Source organism: Cydia pomonella, chromosome 1 (assembly GCF_033807575.1).
Source record: "Cydia pomonella isolate Wapato2018A chromosome 1, ilCydPomo1, whole genome shotgun sequence".
NCBI classification, from domain to species: domain Eukaryota; kingdom Metazoa; phylum Arthropoda; class Insecta; order Lepidoptera; family Tortricidae; genus Cydia; species Cydia pomonella.
The window spans coordinates 3,860,209-3,877,890 of NC_084703.1; the positions used below are offsets into that span (position 1 = coordinate 3,860,209).

The window sequence follows — 17,682 nt, forward strand, 5'->3', positions numbered from 1 at the left end:
CACACCTACATTTATTTCTGAATCTGAATTAATTTACTGGTTGGTTCGTAGATAAAAATATATAATCATTAATCAAACAAAATTGTTTATAAATGCACAGATTTATTATAAAGCATAATGAAACACCAATAATTAGATACCAACTAATTACAAAAAACTTAGTGACTGATTCCATCAAAACGATTAACCTTTTCGCCGCCACGTCAATGAAGTAATAAAGTGTCATCAACGCCACGTCAAAAATTGCACGTGTACAAACCTGACCAAAACCACGACTTGCGGAGCTACCGCGAACCACGTTCGACGTGTTGCCTCCCTGTCACACTTACGTACGAATTTATGAGTGCGACAGAGAGGCAACACGTCGAACGTGGTTCGCGGTAGGCCCTCTTGATATCAAGTCGTGGCGTGTGGGGCACGAAATGTACTGACTTTATATCAAGTTAATGCCGGCGAAAAGGTTAAAACTATGTTTATTTAATCGTAGTATACAAATACAAAAAAAAAAATACATTTGAACGATTAACTATGTTAGTATTTTTATTCAAAATGATTTGAATGTTTAAGTTCAAATTGTTCCATTGGCACCCCCGTAAGGCAAAAAAATATTGAAAACAAAAAAGGAATAAGGAGGGACTAATAACGCCTGTTATAAGAAATATCCTATTCTCGGTATGCAACTTTTAAATTATAATAAATCTGTGAGATATGTATTTAGCACTGGAATGAAATCTGACGTCCTAATATAAAGTTATAAGATATAAGCTAGTTATAGTAATCATCTGTATATATCCATTATGTATATTGTTATTGTCAATAAATGAATTTTATCAAGTATAAAAAAAAAAAGTAGGCGCGAAATTTTCCTCCTATATTATATCATAAAATAACCATTTCCGAACTATCCTAAATATTGTCTTAATATACAGTACCGGCTAATAATATATCACATTTGTGTGTTTTTGTATGAACGTGTATAAACAATATAGGTTCGTATGTAGAATGCATATTTTACTAGTCATTTTATACAAATATATGATGAATACTCAAACACTGAAAATTAAAATAGGAGACTCAGCATATTACAAAAAAAAACTGTAGTAATAAAGAATAAAACTTTTTAACAAAAAATAAAACCGATTTCAAATATTTGCAGTTATACCTATAACATTTGAAGAGTGCCCCCGATTTCTCCAAGATCCCATCATCAGACCCCGACTTGGTGCCAACGGGACTATCTCGGGGTTATACCCGTATGATTAAAAAAACTATTTGAAAATCAGTTCACGATTCTCGGAGATATCGAGTAACATAACTCCTCCTTTTTTGAGGTCGGTAAAAAAAAAATTGACCATACATTAAAACAACAAACCTCTATGAAAAAACTATTACGTGAGACCAATTTTTCATATCGCTCGCACAAGGCACTAGACTACCTAAATTAGTGAGGTGGAAGTTATACCGTAAAAACATAGCGATAAATATTATTGGCCGATACTGGTATAGTAGGAGAATATTTATATATCGTTATATTAATTGTTTTTTTTCGTCGTACATTAGGTTTTGTCAGCATAAACAATAAAAATACAAGCTTACATTTCTAAAATTAAATATAGATGTTTTACGGTCACAACGAATGATTATTTGAAAATAATTCAAAAGATCGTTTTTAATATGTCCTTAAAAAATTTGCCTTACGAGGAAGATGGCAATTTTAACAAGCTTCTTTCTTTTAATGATTTTATATTTAATAATATGTTTGTACGTTTAATGTACTGCAAATAATACTTGAACAATACCTCTTTCATAATCACTTACATTATAACTATTTATATTCCATAATGCCTATAAGAACTTTGGTTTATTGACAGACAAATAATAATTCAATTCAATTCTCATACTCTTAAAACATCACCCGGTGTCTAATATAAATATGTATTTTACAATAATTAACAACACTTACAAACTTAAGTACTATACATTATTGACACAAGGCATTTTACAGGTTTTAGATACGTCTAATTTATACTCACGTAAAGATACGTTCAGGGTGCGTAGTCAATATGCCAATGACGCTCCGTAGCGAACGAAACGCAACTGGCACTGTTGCACTAATAAGAAAAAAAAGAAGCGATTGACTAGCTAGGTGCTCAGAGGAGACATCCCGACAATCTAAATTCGCTCTCTATCACTTGCATATTCGAGCGATAGAGAGGCAAATAGATGAAGGAACGAATGAAGTAGTTCGCGCTAGGCCCTTTGAAGGCCTACTGAAAAACGAAAATTTAAATTACGTTAAAGTCAGACCAAGAAAAGTCAACAACGATTTTGATAGTTACACGCAGTACAAGTGTTATTTTAAACGTCAAACTTCAACGAAATTATGACGTATAAATAACACTTGCACTGCGTGTGCTATCAAATCGTTGCAGACTTGTCTTGGTCTAACTCTAGCAGCCTCTCTTTCGCTCTTGCATATTCGAGGGATAGAGGGAACGAAACGATAACGATTTTCCTTTTTCACGGTAGGCTCTTCAGTCTAGCGAATGCGCCGCGAGCGCGCACGCATGTTTACTTTAGATTGCGCGCCTGGTTAGCGCAACTCATTTAAGAATCGCATAAAGCGCGTAATCTACAGCAAGCATGCATGCGCACTCGCTAAATTCGCTGGATGTGTATTTTGAGAAAGGGCGTAAAGTCAGCAAGTGACGAGATCATCTGTATACACTGCCTTCAATATCCAAGCGACCAAGTCGCTCAAAAATAAGACGCAATGCATGCTTACTTTTGAGTACTTTGGTACAGCTCGGATACTTCATATGGTGACGCAGCTTTTGCACGGCTGACCTAATATAAGGGTCAATAAAAATAATGAAATTCAATTGATTCCCCTGTGTAACGGCTATGCATATGATCATCAATATATATAATTCGTGTTACACTTTACGACAAAGAAATAATATGCCAATTAATACCTTTGCCTCACATATGAAGGAGAGCCTGTTCCGTTTACTTTAAGAGATTTTTACAAATAAAAGAAAAACATTAAAACATTTGTGGCAATAAAAAAGCGCTCAATACAATAAATAATGTAAACAGTTTTAGTTCATGGCACAAAGCGTATTCTTTGTAAAAATCTCTTAAGTTAAATACTTTTAAGGCATTTTTAAACTTCGTGTTTTCTTAAATCTAGTTTCAGCACCAATTGACTCCAAATTTCATACCTACATCTAATATTATTCACACTGTTATCTTATCAACAATAGTTATATAACCTAAACTTAAATATAACTCACAAATAAACAAAAATGAGATTGGCTTTGGTGATGTATTTTGTTCTTTTACTTAATATCTAATATCGGGAAGCACAACATAATATAAAACTCCAAAACATTTTTATCGGAATTCGGAATTCATTTTCTGTCGCGCGAAGTGACAGAGTCTACCTTTTCGCCGCCACGTCAATGAAGTAATAAAGTGTCATCAACGCCACGTCAAAAATTGCACGTGTACAAACCTGACCAAAACCACGACTTGATATGAAGTCGTGGCGTGTGGGGCACGAAATGTTCTGACTTCATATCAAGTCAATGGCGGCACAAAGGTTAACAACATATCATGTAAAATTATGGTCAAGAAATAAAATTGGAGTGGAAGGTAAATGGGCAATGAATTGAATTGTCGTATTTTTTAAAATTACGATTTTAGTAAAATTTAGTATGTTTGAAGAGATCCTCATACTGAGCAGAATAAGTACAATATTATCCAAATTTGGAACAAATAAATGTATGTTATTGACGATTCAGTTACACACACTATACGTTTTAAAAATGGCGTTCTAAAAGTTTTAATCATGTGTCGAAAGATGGCAGTAAATTTACTGTGGCTACAAAGTTTACTTTGACAATCCACCTCTATTTCAAATTCTCTTTGATATAACATAGGGAAACTAAAAATACTAGTACATATATGGTCAAACAATGGCAAAGGCCAGTATATTAAAAAGTTCAATATCGACTTAATTTTGTTCTAAATTTAGTACGTAAAGCAGGAAATTGCAAAGCTAAATTAACCACGAATTTATGTAAAACCGGCAAAAACAAACATGAAATAAATATTATGGGGCAATTTTACGCAAAACGACCTAGTCCTAAAGTAAGACAAAGAAGGCTTGTATGTACTGTGTGTGCTACGACGATACATATAATAGATAGATATAGATAAATACTTAAATACATAGAAAACCTGCATAACTTAGGAAACATTTGTGATGAACACGCAAATAAATGCCTTTACCACGTCTTGAACCCTTGAGACAAATTTTAGTTTAATTTATATAACGAAATAGTTATTTGTGATATTTACATGTAATATGGACAGTAAGGAACCTTTATTATTGATACGATTTTATATCGACCATATTCTCACATGCATCACACGGGTCTGAATTATTTTCGTTGCCTTGTTTCTGACCACTCTGTCCCGCTTGTATCTATGTTTTCCATTAAATAAATAAAAAAACGAGACTTCTTTGCTCTTGTATAACTTTCTAGATGTAAATTAAATTTTACATGAAAAAAATTAAACACAAAATTTCATCTTATACAAAAAGCTACACTACGTCATATTTTTTATGTTATATTCAGTATAAATATGTTAATAACAAGCGAACTATAACCATTTTTGGCAGCATAGAAAACCATACATTTTTTTAATTAACCTTTTGAACGCTTTATATAAACAAAAACGTCACTTGCACGCCAAGGTGACGGGCGCAAGCGAGCTAATGTACACCTTAATTGAAAGTATCAAGGTCACTTTTACAGCGTACGCCATAACACCTATAGTTGTCCTTGGCGCTGTGGGCAAAAGTAACGACGACTTTAGGTGTTCTTGGCGTTCAAAAGGTTAATTTATCCTAAACATCTTAAGAAACAACATCCAGAAATGTAAGTATCTACGTAAATAATCAATAAAATTTAAATATAAGCATTTTATAAATGCGTGTAAGTACAGTAGAGAAGTAAAGGAATGTAAATAGGTACATATATTATATTCAACATCGAAGGATTATTAATAATAATAATACCACCTTTTTTTTCTTAACAGAATTCTAATACAGGTATTTGACTTAAGGATATATTTAGTTTTTTTGTTTTTGTTTAAGGCTACACAAATAAAATGGCCATCGATTTATTATAAAAAAACATAAAACCAAAATATAAAATTATTTCCAAAAATGGACGGTTATTTAAAAAAAATGCACTAAAATGCAAGCAAAAATAAGTTTGCGCTGTGTTATAAGTACTGGCTTCATAAGTATATCTTGTAATTCCATTTCATGACAAATAATATATGTATGTCAATAAGTCAACATTTATAGTCCGTTTTATAGGGACCGTGCGCGTTAGAGGGCCTGCCATTTTGTGGCCTGAATCGAAACCATAAGCATGCACAAGTACACGTCACGTGTTTTCTTGTGCATAGTAGGTTCTGCCATCTTGTGGGCTACATCGGAACAAAAAACATCACATTTACGACTCGCGCCAAAAATCTGACGGCTCCTGTGCTGCCTCCTACAGTTCATGCACGCTCCCTATAGCATTACAAAGAAGGTAAGCGTTTCTGACGTGTCTTTTTAATGGAAAACGGTTTAAAAAAATAAGTCACGGCAAATTTGTAACAATTATGAATCAAATACGATCATTTACATTATTTTGTTTTCATAAGTAACGGTTACTGATTTTTAAAAAAAGTTTTCGAATAAATAGACATGTCAAGATTGTTTACGTTTTTTCTAATGCTATATAAAACTGACTATATTAAAGCAAAGAGAATTTGAAATAGAGTTGGATTGTCAAAGAAAACTTTGTAGCCACAGTAAATTTACTGCCATCTTTCGACACATGATAAAAACTTTTAGAACGCCATTTGACTTTGATCTTGATGTGTTAAATTTGTTAAATATCAAAAAGTGGCGCCATCTCATCGGGCATAACCCAAAGGTTATGGCGGCATCGTTTTCACTTTTGGCCTTTGATCTATTAGATGGCGCCAATTTTTGATATTTATACATATTTAACACATATCAGTGAAAGAATAAGGATCAAAGTTAAATGGCGTTCTAAAAGTTTTAATCATGTGTCGAAATATGGCAGTAAATTTACTACAAAGATTCCTTTGACAATCCACCTCTATTTCAAATTCTCTTTGGCTGTAGGTCTGCATATTCCAACAATTCCATTTTGCTGACAACTTAATTTACACCTAGAGATTTCCAGCTCCATTTCTATAAAATATAAAATTATATGATACCTTGATCAATTTTGCGCCTTTTCATACATATATGTAGTCCACATTTTTCTCTCTGGATACAAACATTACTGAAAATATTTTCACACAATTTGTTGTATATCAACCACAGCTAAGCCCATTCGTTTGAGTTTCTTCGAATTTTAAATTATTATAAGAGTTAAAAGTATTTCAATATTTGTATGTAATCATTTTTTTGCTCCAAATTTGGAGAAAAGTCGAACGTAGGGGCATAGCTATTTTTTTTAAATAAATAAATAAATATTATAGGACATTATTACACAAATTGACTAAGTCCCACAGTAAGCTCAATAAGGCTTGTGTTGAGGGTACTTAGACAACGATATATATAATATATAAATATTTATAAATACTTAAATACATAGAAAACATCCATGACTCAGGAACAAATATCCATTGCTCATCACCCGAATAAATGTCCTTACCAGGATTTGAACCCGGGACCATCGGCTTCATAGGCAGGATCACTACCCACTAGGCCAGACCGGTCGTCAAAGCTATAGTTAATTAATATACATCAAATAATGCAAAAATATTTTCCACAATGTCACGTTTGAATGGAGAAGCGGCCATCCCCTTTCCTGTGAGTGATTACACCAGAGGGCCTACCGCTGTCTCCCTGTTACACTTAAGTTCGTATTTACAAGTGCGACAGAGAGGCAACACGTCGAACGTGGTTCGCGGTAGGCCCTCAGTACCCATAGTTCGTAGTGTCTACATTTATCGATGTTTAAATAAAAAATAATAGTGATACGTTTAACCGGTGCGTATTAGGTACCTAGTGTCATTTCAGTTTTTTTAAGGGATCCTTTACCACTTTGAAAATTCAATATCCACATTATACAAAACTACAGGCCAATTCGAGGTTAGTTATTGAATCTCATTCCAATATGATACTGGTCTGATACTGATCTATCAGTCAAAAGCATTGAGGTATAGTACTAGAGTCGGCATCTCTAACAAAATGTTTCCGCACCTCAATGAAGTGCCGGCACTTCATTGCGTTTAGTACGTCTCCGACTACTGGCGAGATGCCACGCATGTAACAAAATTTAAAAAATTATAAAAATTAAAATTGCTATTGTGCGTTATGAAAATGTATTTGAACAATATCAAAAAACATAATAAACGCAATACAATAACAATATACTGCAAAAAAAACACTTGTTTTAAGCTCATTTCGATTATTTTGAAACGTCACTTTCTACACTCGCGGTGGTACGCCTAGGTACGCCATTTTCTTTGGCGCATAGATTACATTTCGCAGATATAACACTTATCTTATTGTTTGCAGAATATAATACACAATAATGATATATTACTCTTTATCTCGTATTTTTTTTGTAGCGTTTTTCTTAAATTCAAAAAGTATATTATGCTACGTTTAATGACTATTTTTATAAATTTTAATGTTGTCAGTGTCACGTGTAAAACAATTTGAATACACTTGTAAGGAAACAAATACATTTTATTTAGATTCTTTACAGTGCGTATGTAGGCAGAAATTGAACAGTTGTCATAACAGTTTTGCCTCTGGCCACCTATGCTTATTCTTTAGCTTAGTGACAGACGTCAATACCGATAATGGCGGACACAATTTGTTCTCGATAGCCTTTCTAGTACGTAGTACATTTTTGTCAGCAGTCAAAAGTGACGTTTTTGGTTAAAGGTTGTCATAATGCGCAATTCAGCAGATCCTCTAAAGGAGATGGGAACCGTCACATATTGGAATAATATTAGATCAGTATCACATTATATTATTGGAAATGGCCTGTTAATCCCTCTTATCTCAAAATTCTAGACATCCCTTTAAGTTTAAGAGGCTGTCAACACCCAATGTCCTTGAAATTGATGTTACTTAAACAGTTTTTTAAGAAAGACTATTTGTTTTAGTCAAGTAAGAAAAATATATGTTCATATTAATTATATTTAAAAGACCGTGGTTGTACTCGATACATGATTGAACGAAATCGGCTTGATAGAAAATAATTGCAAAGATTGGTCTTAAAATCACAATTAAACGGTTCTATGTCTTTATTGTTTTGACTTATGGGTCTGCAATTAAAATCACAATTTCAAAACATTTATATCTAAACCGTGGTTGAGTAAAATATTACACTAATAATCCACTTTTTTTTATTTAAATATTTTTCTTATTATTCCCTTGCCCAGGCCCAGTAACATGCGACAGTGCTATCTCATTTACTCCGATACAAATAGACAGTGTGCGCGCTTTAGGTATTGACAGCCTCTTAAGTGAACATGTTAGGTTAAATAGGTCCTTAGCGTTACCTCGCTGCATGCAAAGCAATTAAAAAAGAGACAGGACGCCGCCCGCCGCATGTAAGTGTGACAGAGAGCACACTACGTATTCTCGTGCAGCGAGCGTTTGAATCAACTATAGTAGTGATGCAGTAACGAGTGCGTTATTGTGATTTCAAGCGAGGCGGATGCCTTTTGGTCTTCTTCATCTGCTGTACCAGGCGTAGCCACGGGTTGGGCTTGCGTCAGCTGTCTTCCTGGTCGTACGGCTTTAATTCGATCTGGAACAATCCATAAAGGTGACGTTTGGGTTTAGACTTCCACAGTATTACTGCTGCTGTCGCGCTGCAGTACTGTTGCAGTCGAATGCACTGAAACACCGGGAAGGGATTGGGCATTCGCACTATTTCCCCTCTGCCGAAGCACATGCCCTACTGAGGGCCTACCGCGAACCACGTTCAACGTGTTACCTCTCTGTCGCACTTGTAAATTCGTATGTAAGTGTGACAGGGTGGCAATGCGAATTCGAATTCTAATGGTTTTAAAAAATAGTTTTTTTTTTGTATATGTCTAGGCATAATGTTTGCTGTAGTGTGTGTGACCGCTGAAGCAGGCACGGCGCGCCGTTGCCAGTACACCCCACGACCCGATATGGAGGATGTGAAATCCTACATGGGACAATCCGATAACGCTTTTACGGATAACATCATTAAAATAACGTCCATCTGTCCCGATTGACTCTTAATCTGGTATCGTTAACCCTTTGAACGCTTTATGACATAAACAAATACATCACTCAAACGACAAGGCGGGCGCAAGGGAGCTAATGTAAACCTTACTTGAAAGTGTGAAGGTCACTTTGACAGCGTCCGCCATAACACCTATAGTTGTTCATGGCGCTCTGGCCGCGACTAGTAACGACGACTTTAGGAGTTCTCGGCGCTCAAAAGGTCAAGAGGCCCCCCGTACCTCTTTAACGAGCCATTGGCCAAGCCAAACTCGAAGCTGTCGACCACAGAGTAATAGAGACAGATACTATAAGTACAAACATACCTCACTAGGAATGACCCAAAAGGTACTATCTCGGTTCACTCTCAATCTGATCGCGTTAAGAGGCCCCCAGTACCTCTTGAGGGAGCCATCGGCCAAGCCAAACTTCAAACTGTCGACCAGAAAAGACAGAGACAAGACATACTCCAAACATACCTCACTGAGAATGACCCAAAAGGTACTGTCGCGGTTCACTCTTAATCTGATCGCGTTAAGAGGCCCCCAGTCCCTCTTGAGGGAGCCATCGGCCAAGCCAAACTCGTCGAAGCTATCAACCACAGAGTAGTTGCCGGCCACGGGCTGGACCTCGACGTAGGTGTCGTAGAACTTGTCTGATGCGTGGTCTACGTTGCCGCTACGGAATGTATATCTGTAAAATATTTTAAGCATGTTTATTTTTCATGATAAAGTTAGGATGTTTATTAGTTTTTTTGCAATGCCATAGTGCGAGCGGGAAAGCAATAGAGTTATGTGCGTACGATAGAATTAGGAACAGGCGGCTCGATGTACGAAATTTTTTGTACTTAGCGTCCATGCTTTAGCAGTGGAAGTGACGTCTGACTTTCAATCCGGAGGACGCGGGTTCAAATCCTGCCTCGTACCAATGTTTTTCGGAACTTATATATGGAGTATAGTCCTTCATTAGAGTTTTCTATAATTTTTGTGATTGTTTACTAATTGACCCTCGACGCAAAAAAGGGGGTGTTATATGTTTAACGCCAATGTCTGCCTATCTGTGTCTGGGGCATCGTGGCTCTCAAACGGATGAACCTATTTTTTTTTCGTGATGCGGTTTTTTACTCTAAAGAAAAAGAAACCGCATTGCAAAAAAATCGCGTGTTTCCTTGCGGTAGTTTTTAGCTATGTTTGATAAATATCGATCTAGTAGTTGGCAGAGTAACATTTCTTTTCCAAAATTATGTAAGGTATTTTTGGTATTAAATGGATTTTTTGGTATGACGGTTATTTAACAACCGTTCATACTCTGCGTAGTCAAATCAAACCTACTTTAAAATCTCACATTTTTTTTAAATAACAGCAATTGTTTTAGGTATCCAATAAAGCAAATAAATACAGTTTAATACTTGTTCATAATGTTATTTTATTCCTATAAATACATATTTGGATTTTGCATAAAACTTGGCACTCATTTAGATCTCCATTCTTTTTGCGGCGTAAGCATATTTTTTGTATTGAACTTGGCTCTCCTTTTTTACATTTATGTTTTTGGTGGGATATCAAACAGCCAAAAAATTTATTTGCGTTTTCGGCATTGTACCCATAATAAAAGTGGTTCAGTACCTATAAAGTCACTACGTAAAGTATGAAACATGATTACAATTTCACCCTGTATTTAAGGTTACCTCTCTAGCATAATCGGCTTCTGAAACACGAACTCGATAACGTCTCCCTTCTTTGGCTTCAGACCCCAGAAGAACGTCTCCCCATTATACGCCCTCCTGATGGTGTGGTCCGCCTTTTCTTCTATGTCATTGTGGATGCTTTCTAGAGGGGGGTTCTCGTGGGGATAGAATCCTGGGAGCTTGCCGTAGTGGGAGTGCTGAATATAAAAAAAAAGTATTATTTAAAATACGAAATCTAAAATTAGTTAAGAGCATGTTAGATTATCTCCTCGTGTGGCGAGAGGTCTCGAAATGGACGCTCTCCGACAAAAGCGCGTGCGGCGGCCGCCATTTTTAACCGACTTCAAGATTTCAAAAGAGGAGGTTATAAATTCGGTTGTATGATTTTTTGTTTTTAATGTTTGTTACTCCATAACTCCGTCATTTCTGAACCGATTTTGAAAAATATTTTATTGTTTGAATGTATATATATACAGATTGGTCCCGTTTATGTTAAAACTCAGTTCTGATGATGGAATCCATGAGGAATCGAGGGAACTCTTCAAATGTGAAAGGCATACATATAGTGATTTTTGTATTTTCTTTAACAAATCAAGCATTTACATTTTAAAAAGTGACATTTGATGAAGTGGAACTGCTGATGATGATCAGAATGGTACTCTTCAACGACGCATAGTACACATTTGGCGATTTGTCCTCTTCGCTGTGTTTGTTAAGCAAATTAGGTTTTCAAGACGAATTTTTGTCAAGTTCGAGTTCTGGGTCCATGAGGACTCGAGGGAACTCCTCAAATGTTAAAGGCATATAGTGATTAGTATTTTCATTAACAAATCAAGTATTTACATTTGTAGAAGTGACATTTGATGAAGTGGAATTGCTGATGATGAACAGAACGGAACTCTTCAATGCTGTATAGTTCACGTTTAGCAATTTGTTCTCTTTGCCAAGCAGTTAGGTTTTCAAGGCACATTTTTATATTTCTATCCTATTTAATTTTTTTAATAATTATCTGGTGCTTTATTTCTAGCATGATTTGAAATAATTTATCTTAAATACAGTCGAATACCCTATTGCGGGTAGGTATCTTACCAGTCAACCATAGGGCAAATATGAAATGTATCAAGGTGGGTGCAGTGGCAAAAAAAAAACATGTTACCTCCGTTTCTACATATTTTGGCGTAGAACGCTGTCTTTTTTATTTCATTGTATGAAATCTCAAATCAACAATAATCGTTCTTTCACCGTCTCCCTCAATGAAGTCGGTTTTTTTGTTCTTAAAATTTATTAATACTGAAAACTTCTCATGCGACTGCGCGCCGCACGGCGCGAAAATGTAATATATTGCTTTTGCCCGAAGGGTTATACAAGGTGAGAAATAACCCAAAGAGTTAAATTGCGACCGTCCAGTGGCGCCCTCATTAGGAGGATTCAGTTTTCTAATAAAACAAAAAAAATCTATATACTTAATCCAGCATATCAAAGTTGTTGTCCTATTGGTTCCCCAACTTTTGGTCTTTGCCAAACAATGGCCACTTTTTTTCTGTTTATAAATCAGTGTTGGCCGAAACGTGTAATGCAATTGACCGTTGTTGTTGTTGTTGTCCTAGAGCACCCCAGAGGTGCAAAGGGCCTTCACAAGCTCGCACCTCGCCTTCATATCTTCAGCTCGCCTTCTGGCCTCGCTCCAGCTCAACCCGACGGCTCGTAGCTCTCTTAGGACGGACCGTTGCCACGATTATCTATCTATATACAAATTGAACGGACGGTTACAGTTTACGGTTCAATTTGTAATGGATAATGGTCAACGCAATTGCAATTAACGTTCGACCAACACTGTTATATACTTTATAATATACTTAAGTATACAGAAATGAATTGACTAGATAGTCGCCGCCCTAATAAAAATTTAGGTTCCCTACATTGGGTCTGGGGTGTAAATATACTCGCGGACAAAGAATACGGGTTACTTTGGTTACGGGACGTTACGGATCCATCTTACACTTGCAAAACAGAGGCTGTTTATCTTAAAATGTAAAGGGCCATAATGTACTGTAAAGTGTTATAGACTGTAGACGAATAGGTAATTCACAACACGACTCGTTTCGATCTAAAACACTCAAATTTTAATTTATCGCCACTCGTTGCGAATTTCCTACTTTTTGCACTTGTATCGTAATGTGCTATTACGTACCTGTACTTTCTGTATTTTTCCTTTCAATGAAGAATACAGTCCAATATGCTGGAACAGAGAAGACTTGTACTTTGGCCGTATGTCCGTCTTGCTTTTCGCACATTCTTTCTGTAAACGCAAAAAAATAGTCGATTAATTATATCATGATTTTATGATATTACGAAATACTATTTAATACAGTCAATAGGCAATTTGGTGTAAAACAGCTGGACGTATGTGATGAAGTATACAAGATCCGCTGACCGAAGTAAGATACGAAACATTCTAAAATTAACTCACCGAAGTCTTATAGATACTGCAAACTTTATCAGCCAAATAGCTTTCAAGAAGCCAGTCAATAGGCATGTTGGTGTAAAAGAGCTGGACGTATGTGATGAAGTGGACGAGGTCAGCGGACCGGAACAGCTTGCCGATGCCGCCGAACACGCAGTACTCTATGAAGAACCATTGAGGTGTCTTAATGGTGGTGGTGGCGGCGAAGTATTTTATATCCTGTGGACAAGGGACATTTTAGAGATTTGGTTATAACGTGCTTGGGCTTCAAGTTGTACGGTCACGTCTGAAAATATCAATACGGACGACGTGCCAAAAATATGCAAAGCGGCCAAGTGCGAGTCGGACTCGCCCATGAAGGGTTCCGTACCATTTATGACGTATTAAAAAAACCTACTTACTAGATCTCGTTCAAACCAATTTTCGGTGGAAATTTTCATGGTAATGTACATCATTTTTTTTTTTAGATTTATAATTCTGTTATTTTAGAAGTACAGGGGGGGGGGGACACATTTTACCACTTTGGAAGTGTCTCTCATGCAAACTATTCAGTTCAGAAAAAAATGATATAAGAAACCTCATCTCTCCAGAGTAGCGCTAGTGTAGCTAAGTGCGCTGTCTATGATTTGTTATTTTTTTTAAGTATTCTAGGCATTTTAGCACCACCTATTTTAAGTTTTTTGATCACACTTTTTGGTACATGGAGATTCCATTTCTTACCTTCCATAAGTTCTACCATAAGAGATTTCACTCCTTTTAATTCCACACTCCATAGCAGATGTGATCCAATATTTGACTGTTCCTGTCATTTACGAACGATGTTTCGATTCTTTTGACATGTTAGGACCCCAAAATTTGTTTTGACGCTGTTTAACCCTTCGCCGCCAAAGACATCAAATGAGACGCGCGGCTATAACCCACTATCAATCTTCGTGCATTCCGATAAGGTTCACAATAACGTGCCGCGGCGTGACGTTAAAACTTCAAAGGGCCAGGCCAGAGGCCTCACTGGTGGGTTGCATTGCGTCGCGTCGTCACAACGCATTTAATGTATAATAATATATAGTCCTCCTCATCGTTTACTATGACGGCGACCCGAAATAAACATTATTGACGTTGCCTAGCATGAGCCGTAATGTGGCTGGCCAGGCCGAACTTGCTCTTAAATACTCTATTGCACGCGTGACAATAAAGTTGGCCAGCTGCGTTAAACGTGTACACGTAGGAGGGCTTAGATCTCTCTTTCCGTAACTGGCGTTTTATGTCCAGGCTAGTGAGGCGGTTATCTTCAAATGTTTTGATACCGTTATGGATGGTAGAACGCCAAGAAGACAAGCTCCTCCCAACGCTCAGAGTCGATGGCGCAAGCGCTCAGATGCCGTTTGAGCACGTCCTTGTAGAGCAAGTGCTGACCACCGTGCTTCCGCTTACCCTTTTGATTGAATGTATCATGGCATAAACATATATGTAAAGCGACGTTGCCTCGACGCCTGCGACGAAAAAATGCGATGCAACGCAACGCAATGTACCAGTGGGGCCTCACAGAAAGGGTTTATTTGAAATTGGCCTCTTAACATTTTTAAGAAGTATTAGAACAGTAGCTTAGAATAAGCCATACTTTATAATGATATTGGATACTTTTCCAAGACAATCATGTTCAATGTTCTCATTTTTTGTCAATTGTACAATTCGCTAAATGATACCGATACCTCTTCAGTTAGCTGACCAAGGGCGGGTTTAATTTTAGCAAGCTGTACCCGCACCTTTTTCATTACTTACACAATCAAATTGTTGCACATTGTTGAGATAAATACTTACCTTGTACCTAAGATGGACTACTTATCTACCTAATACATATTTGTACCTATGAACTGCTGTAAAAAGTAATGAAATAAACGTATTTGTATATGCAATCATGTTATTTTACAAATTAAGATCTTCAATGTGAGAAAACTAAAAGCATGCTTCAAATCCAGCAATATTACGAGCAATTTATAGATATAATAAATTTCGCTTTAATATTTCGCTAATAGCAGTTAACCATAATTGCTAAAAAACTATCGCTAAACTTATAACTTTGTCAGCAATTGATAAATTGAGATTCGTTTGATGCAAAATCAATTTAAATCACATACAATTCGCAAAGCACTTAACAATAGATGAGCATTAATCCTAAAAAAATACCCTATTCAAGATTCATCATCTCTAAAAATTCTGCATAAGAAAATACAAAAAGGTCAAATATAGGGTTCCATACCCAAAGGGTAAGACGGGACCCTATTACTAAGACCGCTGTCCGTCCGTCTGTCTGACTGTCCGTCTGTATCTCATGAACCGTGATAGCTAGACAGTTGAAATTTTCGCAGATGATGTATTTCTGTTGCCACTATAACAACAAATACTTAAAAGCATGGAACCCTCGGTGGGCGAGTCCCAAGTGTTGCCCTATAAAGGATTAAAGGATTAAATCTATGAACCAGAATAAGATAAGTCTATGTGACGTTACGCTATTTTATTTATTTTTTAAGTTATCATCAATTATATATAAAATAAAATTAAAATGGACACAACAATGATTTTCTGATATAGCGTGCATGAACTGTAGGAGGCAGCACAGGAGCCGTCAGATTTTTGGCGCGAGGCGTAAATGTCATGTTTATTGTTCCGATGTGGCCCATAAGTTGGCAGAACTTACTATGCACAAGAAAACACGTGACGTGTAAATGTACATGTTTATGGTTCCGATTCAGGCCACAAGATGGCAGACCCTCCAACGCGCACGGTCCCTATAGGTACACAAATATATTCGACTATTGGATAGATACTCGTATACGTCGTGAAATCTGTAAATCGCCAAGGCGATTTAAGTAAATGGTAAGATGTCATAATTCTATATCATCAGAGCCCGGGATTTTCGCGGCAAGACTGTCGCAATCTAGCTAGTGTTAGCAAAGAGAATTTGAAATAGAGGAGTGTTGTCAAAGAAAACTTTGCGCCAAGTAAATTTACGATCTTTCGACACATGATTAAAACTATTTTGACTTTGATCCTTTTTATTTCACGGACATGTGTTAAATTTGTTAAATATCAAAAAGTGGCGGGTGTTGTAACGGACGGGCAAATACGGAACCCTACACAAACGTAACCCGACACGCTCTTGGCCGATTTTTACGAAGAAAATATAAATGTTCCTGAAAAAAAAAATACATTGCTTTCTTTCAACAATTGTCCTCACGCCTATATAAATATTATTTTTTATTTACCAACAATATAAGTACTTATAGTTATACAAATGTTTTCTTATTTCCTCGCAGTAGTCGTCAGAAGCACTATGGTAATGCCTCAGCTGGAAACGCTAAAGATGGACTCGTATTATTTGAGGGCCTCCACTAACGTGTCGGCCCTCAAACTCACTCGTCCATCTTTGAGCGGTTTTCCGGCCTCTCCTACAATGTATTATATTATGACGACCGGTCTGGCCTAATGGGTAGTGACCCTGCCTATGAAGCCGATGGTACCGGGTTCAAATCCTGGTAAGGGCATTTATTCGTGTGATGTGCACGGATATTTGTTCCTGAGTCATGGGTGTTTTCAATGTATTTAAGTATTTATATATTTTATATATCGTTGTCTAAGTACCCACAACACAAGCCTCATTGAGCTTACTGTGGGACTTTAGTCAATTTGTGTAATAATGTCCTATAATATTGATTTATTTTATTTATGAAGCAATGAACGTTCAATTTCACTCGACGTCAAGTGAGCTTTATGAAATTCATCATCATTCTCATTCATTAATTGGTATGATATTCAGGTTGATTATTATGAAATAATGTAAATATTTTGTCTTTTTTTTATAACAAAGTATTGTATCGAGAGAAAGTGAAAATGGGCAGGACACGTTGCCAGATATAGAGACGACAGATGGACCATACGAACAGTAAAATGGCCTGGGCCGCAGGGCTCAAGAGGCAGAGGTCGACCACGTGGCAGATGGTCTGACGAATTAGTAGCAACGGCGGGTCCAAAATGGCTAAAGACAGCCCAAGATAGAGAGAAGTGGAATAGCTTGGGGGAGGCTTTTACCCGAAAGGAGCCCACATATTTTTTAAGTTAAATTATTTTACTTTAATTTCTATATTTATTTTGTTTAAAGTATGCGTGGAAGAAATAAAAATCTTTATTATTGTATCGATATCAAAAAAATCT

The 17,682-nt window shown here is 36.5% G+C and overlaps 1 protein-coding gene across 1 annotated transcript in view; it reads right to left on the reverse strand.

Moving 5' to 3' along the window:
• Positions 1-82: 82 nt before the first annotated feature.
• The window catches only part of LOC133526576 (alpha-1,3-mannosyl-glycoprotein 4-beta-N-acetylglucosaminyltransferase A-like), a 108,565-nt gene continuing 90,965 nt past the window's right edge, over positions 83-17,682 (reverse strand). Inside the window, exons 8-12 of the mRNA XM_061863262.1 lie at positions 13,480-13,692; positions 13,201-13,308; positions 11,010-11,206; positions 9,802-10,015; positions 83-8,876 (exon numbers count right to left, since the gene is read on the reverse strand). Of these exons, the coding sequence (XP_061719246.1) occupies positions 8,841-8,876; positions 9,802-10,015; positions 11,010-11,206; positions 13,201-13,308; positions 13,480-13,692 (768 nt within the window). The 3' untranslated portion in view covers positions 83-8,840. The remainder of the gene's footprint in view (positions 8,877-9,801; positions 10,016-11,009; positions 11,207-13,200; positions 13,309-13,479; positions 13,693-17,682) is intronic.